We start from the raw sequence: 7,962 nt of genomic DNA, 5'->3' as shown, positions 1-7,962 counted from the left end.
CTTGCTCGATAGCCACGCTAACGCTAGTTTCATCGGCTGAAGCCGCCATGTTCTTTAGACTGAACTGTCGCGCTTCTCGTTGCGTCACACCTAAATCAAAGCCAACGCTGACTGGGCGTTCGTTTGGTGAACGGCTCCAAATTTTCTTTAACAGAGAGTAGCCAGACTGATCTGCGAGTGAAACCTTGAAAGCTTGTGAGATCAGGATGGTCTCACGAGGCTAGCAGCTCCAACAAGGAAAGCCAAATCATGAAGCTCTCTGTGCCTTGTTCCTTAACTAGTATGAAGGCTACATGGGGTTTAGAAGTGTGCGATTGGATGTGAAGAAAACTGGCAACCTTTTTCACTATGCGCCTCACCGTCCATGGAGCCTTCTCTGTAAGTTACATCTACCACTTTGTGACTATATTCTCAAACACTTTTTCCTTATCATACAGCTGACAGTCGACTGTGAAATATTTAGGAGAGAGGAAATTTCATAACTGGATTAATTGCACAGGTGATCACAGTTCCACATCCTAAAACTGACCCATTCTTTCAAAAATTTTTATAACAACAGTCTGCATGCCTATGTGCTTCATTTTATTCACCTGTGGCTATTTAAATGATTGGAACACTTGAATCCAATAATTTGGATTGGTGAACAAATACTTTTTGCTAGACTGAAGGAAAGCATAGAGGCACTAATCATGGTAGTACAAGGTACCTTACAAGGTAAGTTTCCAGATGCAGGCTATATAATGAGGCCCATAAACAAGTCAAAATCTCACAGCAGGATGTCTGACACTAAAAGGGAAAGGAATACACCATAATCAAGTGGCTGGTATAGTGTACACCAGATGAGATTATGAACTGAAACCCCTAAGTCAAAATGGTGGTCACATGAAGGAGATAAGACAGAGCTAAGATATTAATAAACTTTCAGATACAAAAAAGACAAAACAGTAGTTCACAATCAACTGGACATGTGATCTTTGATAAGCAGCTGAGGACAGCCGCAGTGAATATTATATGCAACGAGAAGCTTCCTGATAGTCAGTGCTGGGACATGGTTCTAGACTAAAAGATGTTGACAGCTGGTTTGGCTCCACACACTGTGTTTAACCTCCTCTGAGCAGAACTAACACAAGGAAACATGTCACGGCTGGGTAGGTGTGAATTGAATCTGGCTGCTGGAATCCAATAGAGGGCCAAAGTGATCCACTAATGTTTTGTTCAGCTTAATTGAGCGTTGTCCCTTCAACTAAGCCTCACATCTTCATCTTGCATCTAATAGCTCCTTCTTTTAAAAATCTAATTACTTTATCCATTTTATGAAACTTTATGAATACATAGGAGGCAATCAAAAAAATACAAAGTCTTTGTTCCAGAAAAATTTAAACTCAGTTTTTTCTACCCAATATGTAGATCACAGAACTAATATACAGCAAATACAAGGAAATCACATAACAAACAGCTATAGTTTCTCTTTACTTCACCTGCAGAGTGGATCCGCACGACAGACTGCTCGTAGCTCCAAACAGTTGGGCTTCACCTTATCTACGTAAGAGCAATCAGGAACTATTGTCTGCCTGCGTCTCTCAGCACAGCCTTCAGACTGGCAGGGACAGAAGATGAGCCGTTGGCTGAGCCCTGAGGGCACGCGATCCAGGAAGGCCCTCAGAGTCTTGTGGCAGCGCTTCTTGTTGCAGCTCTCCCCTTTATTGGTGTCCTTGCTGCAGGTTGTGATGTAGCTGCTACGGTGCCTCTTGCAGATGCCGTTCAGGTTGCAAGCTTTGGTCGCGTCAAGGCAAGGGTTACAAACTTTCTCCCCTTCTGGACACTGAAAGGGCTTTGGGTTCAGTGTGTACATCCCTAAAAATAAATACATGAAGAGAGAAGACAAGAGAGGACACATTGTAATGACAGTCAGCGACTCAAAAGGAAAATGAACACATTTGTTGCAGTTGTGTGGCTACAATTACCATCAATATTCAAATCATGAATAAAAAAAACTTTTGTTTTTATAAGCTAAAATGAATAACCATCAAAATCTACTGGAGTAAAAATCTAAATATGTCACTGTGTCGTAAATGTGACAATAGAATATCCCTGATTCATACCATCACAGCAATAACCAGAAGTGTTGACACAAGGCATTATTGATGGAAGCTTCCATGTTACCTCAATTTTTACTCAACCTAAACATTTCATCTGAATCTAGCACTCATCAATAAAAAGGAACATTTTTCCAACCTGTTATCTGTAGCTGACAGGAGTGACACGCCATGTGGTCCTCTACTGCTACAGCCCACTCGCTTCAATTTGAAATATGTAGTGAGTTTGGAGATGATATTCAGCATACTTTGGTTGTATCAAGTGGTTATTTTAGCTCCTGTTGCCCCTCAATCATCTTGAGCCAGCTGGCCCATTCTCGTTTAATCTCTAACATCAGCACTGCAATTTTGTCAACAAGAGTGCAGCTAGCTGGATATTTTTTATTTTTTGGACCATTCTCTGTACAACAGAGGGATGGTTGTGTACGAAAAACAAAACAAAACAAAACAAAAAAAGGTATATCTGTCTCTAGTGACCACAGCACCTCCAAAAGGATCTAATTCAAATTTCTTTTCCATTTTGTTCAGTTTATTATTTGCTCAGTTTAATCTTAAGCAAGTTTTCCCTATCATGTAAAGAAGCTCCAAAGTACCTGCTGGCTGACTGTCTGATTTAATGTTAGTTTGAAAAGTAATGAACAGGTCTACATATTAAAAAGCAAGTGATATAGAAATATATGTTATATGGTTTATTAAGGAACTGCACGGTTGTGTAAAAAAACTGATCAAACCCTGGCCTACACTCTTTCTGCATGGAGTTTGTAGAGGTTAGGGATTATGTGTGTCAAATATATGCATGCATATATACATGTATATATACATGTACTGTATAAAATGTTGTACAATACTACCCACCTCTCCAGATATTTCCACCTGGTATGTGTCTTCCAGCTGTTTTGGGTGTGGGGTGCACACAGGACAGTCAGTGTTTATGACAGCACTACTTTTAGGTCCTGTAGGAGGAGCCCCACTGAAATTTTACTTATTGCTGGCTTAAATAATCTCTATCCTATGCATAAATAACTGTCTTTAATAACAGCTTCGATCAAACAGATACTAGTTACTGATGTGTGAAAATGAATTTAAAGGAAAGTAAATAAAGAGATCATGCTACCCTCCAACCATTTTGGTCAAAATTCACTAACTGATAATGTTGCAGTACCTACTCAAGCACAACCTGTGCCGTAACCTGCTGTGAAGCATCTGACTTTTCAGCATTGATCTCACATCATTTTATGAATCGCTGATAGAAAAAAAATCACCTCTGCTTCACCAAACAGATGAAAGCAAGCAGAAGGATGCCTGCAGCCAGGCCTGTCCACTCAAACTAAATCAATCCAGTCTGTCTAAGACCTTGAGTAAAATATAAATAAATTAAGCTATGATTTTCAGATTAGATGTTAATCAATTATTGACCAACTGTTGACAGTTGATGTGATTACTCTAATATCAGGTAATTATCAGGTTGTCAAAGAGACTCACCTCATATTAATACTTTGACTAAGACCAGAAATCTCTAATTTTTTAGTTCTTTTCAAGAAACCATATAAAAACAGAAGATGTCGAAGATGCTTGAGGAAAACTAGTATACTACATCCAGAGTTTGTGCAAAATACTGTTTAATCTTCATAGGATATGCTTAGTTCAGGGAGTCAACATAGTAACAGCAGTGCATCATTGTCTGAGTGCCAAATGTCCTTGATACTGTTGAACTTATTTATTTCTGAAAGACAACAAAACTGAAAAATCTCAATTACTCATCCAGATGCACATAAGGATTTATAGTTAAGAGAAAATGTTTTTTAGGTGTCTTGAGGTTCCAAGATGCTGTAAAAATCCCTTAAGAGAAAGACTGGTCTCGTGAAATATAATTGTAATAAAGCAGCTTCATGTTCAGTGGTGGCACCTCTTTCTTGCATTGAGGGTATATTAGAGAAGTTAACCTCCTTTCCCCTGTAGATAATGATATTTCAGAGGTCGTGGCAGCATAGTGACACTGTGAGAGATTCATCTCTTATTCAACAGAACCAATCTCCCTCCGTGTCTATCAGACGGCCTGCAGCAGCAAGAGGACCATTTTTTTTACAGGAGCTGCGCAACAGACACAGGATTGTTTCCCCATGGTGCACTGCATGTTATCAATCCTTGAAATTGGACGTGTGAGCACATCAAACCCCAGAAGAGGGATAAAAATAAGCAAATAAACAAAATTAATGATTATTTTTTCGGTTTCAGATTAGTTCAGGGAAACATACTTACAGCCCCATAAGACTAACAGAATTTTGAAGCTCATCCTAGAGGGACGCACATGTAAATAACCTTCCCTCTTAGCACTGCCTATGCTAAGATGGGTAATTTAGTAAGAACCTTGAAAGATAAGTGAGAGGTAAATAATACGTCTTCAGCTTCTTTATTCTAATGTTATTTTGTCTTGACGGTTTTACCTGACATTTTCATCACCTAGAAGCTTAACTGTTCTTTCACCAACCAAGGAGTAACTATTAACCCCATGAATGGTGCATTAACTTTTGTATAACAGAGGATATTTTAGAATGTCAAAATGCATCTTAGTTAAGATAACTGTTGTAGTGCTGTACAAAGTAGTGGAAGCAGCAGCCAACCCCTGTGTATTAATAGTAAGACTTGGTAAGTTTAGTGTCTGAAAACAAACTTTTCTTACATTTAACACTACAAGTTAAGAGGTTTGGGATTGGTAAATATATAGGAATGAAAGACACAAGAAAAAGTGAAAGTCCAACAGAGATTTATGCCAAAAGAGGTTTTGTTTATCTTCAACAGCCCTCTATCAGTAGAAAGAAAGAAGAAAATCAGACTGAACAACATAATAATCATCAGAACTATATAAGCTTAATGATATCACCTGTTTTTAATCATTTAGAATAAAACTCCAAGCTGAACTAAGGCCCACCCATCTTTCCTTTAGTAGCCCAGGAAAGAAAAAAATAATTGCAGCTTTTGTTCAGAATCCTATTTCTCCAACCTCCTGCTGAAAAGCCTAAAAGTCTGGCAAAGTACACTATCTGAATCCAAAATGATCATGACCTTTTTGAGTACATTTGTGCACAAGGCAATAACAAAACTAAATGTTTAAATCCTTTTGCATGATAACTTTGACCTGAGGATATTTTATTTTTTGCAGAAGGTCAGTAGTTAACCACAGACAAAGCCCAGATGCATACCGGTAATATTTTTCTACATAAAAGCAATATTCAGAAATCCTGAATTTGGTTAAAGTTGTCCAAGGATATCCTATTTCTGGAGTTAAACATGTGTTTCTTTAAGCTTCATTTCATAGAATAGTTACACAGCTGCACCAATCAATCAATCAATTGATCGATCAGAACCAAACATCAAGAAGCATCTATCTGTCCGTTATTCTGTCTGTCAGTCCATCTGTCCACCAATCAATCAATCATTTATAATGTTGTTTGCACATAGACTGTAAAGACTAAGGATAACGTTGATATCTATAGCATCACTAATTATAAAAAAGTTTACTCATGAATTCCTTAACTCCAGAGTCATATTTTACTACCTCCACAGCTTTACCTCTTACTTTAAGTGCACATCAATGTTCATATTGTATTTTAAGGGGTATTTGGGCCTTGTCCTTGTTGGAAAAAATGTTTTTTTTTTCCCCACTATGGATCTTGGAATTTTTACATAAAAAAAACAAAAAACAAAACCAAAAAACTTGCTGGTACTGTAGTTGCGAACTTTCTTAGTTTCTTGTTTACCTATTGTGAACATGTGCAATATTGTGCCTACTATCAGGCAGTGTTGCCGTTGTAGATAAACACATGAGGGTTACAATTTGTAATAAACAGAGCAGAAAAAAGCATAAAACACAAAAATAACAAATAAAATGCCAACAGGATGCAGTGAATCAAAAAAAAGTTGTATGCAACAGGAATTGGCTACTTGCATACAGATTTAAAGAATGCCAGGAATGTGACTATGTCCCTTTCAAAATGGAATTTAGGAAATTAGGCATTGGGCTAGTCCAAACAATAAAAATATCTGTAATTTCCAGCTATAGAAAGTATGGACCAATCATTTTTTAAATTAAGCTTTATATCTTTTACTGGATCTAACTAACAAAAACTTAAAAGAGCAATCTGAAACCTGGCAAGGGCTTTAAACATATGCTGCCTTCATGAATAAAATAGTTTAAATTCAAAATTAAATTCCTTCTGAAATTATATTTATGGATTGGAATGAGCACTATGGTTTTCTGCCAGGGAATAGCAATTTTTGTGAATGCAAGAGTTTTCAAAGTAAAGAAATTTTCTGTGAGCAGCATCTAAAAATAGATATATTTTTGTGTGTATTGTACTGTAGCATCACCTATAGATTATAAGTAAATAAATCATAGGGAACAATGAGGGCTACAAATTAAAGCTTCCAGTTTGGCTCTAAAGTATATAAAATAATTTGTTTTTTAATCAGCACCAGACTGCATTTAATCATCTATAGCTCAAAACTACTGAATCAACAAACCTGTACTGGATAATTCCAGTTTCATGTTTGATATTGAGATTCTTTTAACACAGTCTGAGATTACTTGTATAAATATTTTATTTATGATAACACAAATGACTAAGATAAATTGTGTTTGGGGGAATTAAAAGAACAGAAGGGGGTAACCTATGTCGGCATTCAACCAAAGACCTTAATTGATCACCATGCACCAGTTTTTTGTGCCATATGCATGATAAACTTAGACCCTTCTGAGTGAATGAATCAACCGTATATGACAGGAGCAAATGAGTTGATATATTGTTATACTGAGAGCTGAAAAATGGATAATATTCACACAGTCTGCAACGTGGCTGAAACACGGTCCAAGTTTTACTTAAGTGGGCCGAGCTCATAGCAGGGCCAAGGGACACCAACACGGTCCAGCTGGTGTAAACGTTAGCAGGGCGACTGTCCAGTGGTTCAGGCTGCATTACATTGATGGATTGCAGCTTCTAAATCTCCCCTGGCCATCTGCAGCTATAATGTGGGCCACTGGGGGGGTCTGAGATGAAAAGAAAATAGGAGAAGGATGAGCTCCTACAATTTATCTGACCAAGCTGAGCTGAGCCTGCAAAGAAGGCTGCAACAATGAACAGATTTTTACTACCTTTGACTGGGAAGCAAAGATTGAATCTGGTACTCTAACCAAAAACATGTCCTAGGGCAGGCATAAGACATAAAGCCCACTTGATAGCTCTAATGTTGTTACACTCTAATAGGATGGCATGCAAGTGCAGCAGGAGAAAGAAAAGGAAGGAGGCAAAGAGGTGGCGTTGAGAGGGGAAACATTTAGTATTGCGTTACAGAGTTATAATTGATTTTCCAAGTGCATCACAATACAGATTTTCAGAAAACACATTGTGCTGTAGTGTTCGGAGAAAGCAGCTGATAGGGAGATAGGACGAGGCATTTATAAATGGAAAAAGCTTTAAGAGCAGAGTGAAGACTTGTGGTGCTTGATTACTGTAGCAAATCTTGATTGAGGGATGAAGTGAGAGAACGGAAAGATTAAATGGCCTCTCACACAGACAAGCTGGAGAGCTTCCAATTAATGGAGCCTAATTCAGGAAAAATATACAATACACAGAATTATTAATGCAAATCATCAGCAGTTAAATCAACAGCTGTTAGTATAACAATATACATATCTATAAACATGGACATTACAAGGTGAAGCACTGAAAGAGTTTAAAGCCAGAAAAGTGGAAAGGTATATTAACTGACGACTTGATGTTGTATCAATATTTACCAAAAGTAATTCAGATATAGGAACAGACGGGTAAACACAATGTTAAAATTGGAGCCTAGCCTAGCTTGAAAGTTC

At 37.6% G+C, this 7,962-nt stretch overlaps 1 protein-coding gene across 1 annotated transcript in view; it reads right to left on the bottom strand.

Moving 5' to 3' along the window:
- Window positions 1-7,962, bottom strand: part of LOC107083836 (GDNF family receptor alpha-2-like) — a 99,616-nt gene that overhangs the window by 48,927 nt on the left and 42,727 nt on the right. The window contains exon 4 of the mRNA XM_015373333.1: window positions 1,479-1,854. Within this exon, the coding sequence (XP_015228819.1) occupies window positions 1,479-1,854 (376 nt within the window). The remainder of the gene's footprint in view (window positions 1-1,478; window positions 1,855-7,962) is intronic.

Source organism: Cyprinodon variegatus, unplaced genomic scaffold (genome assembly GCF_000732505.1).
Source record: "Cyprinodon variegatus isolate N-32 unplaced genomic scaffold, C_variegatus-1.0 Scaffold85, whole genome shotgun sequence".
Lineage (NCBI taxonomy): Eukaryota > Metazoa > Chordata > Actinopteri > Cyprinodontiformes > Cyprinodontidae > Cyprinodon > Cyprinodon variegatus.
This window is presented reverse-complemented; position numbering and strand designations above follow the sequence as displayed.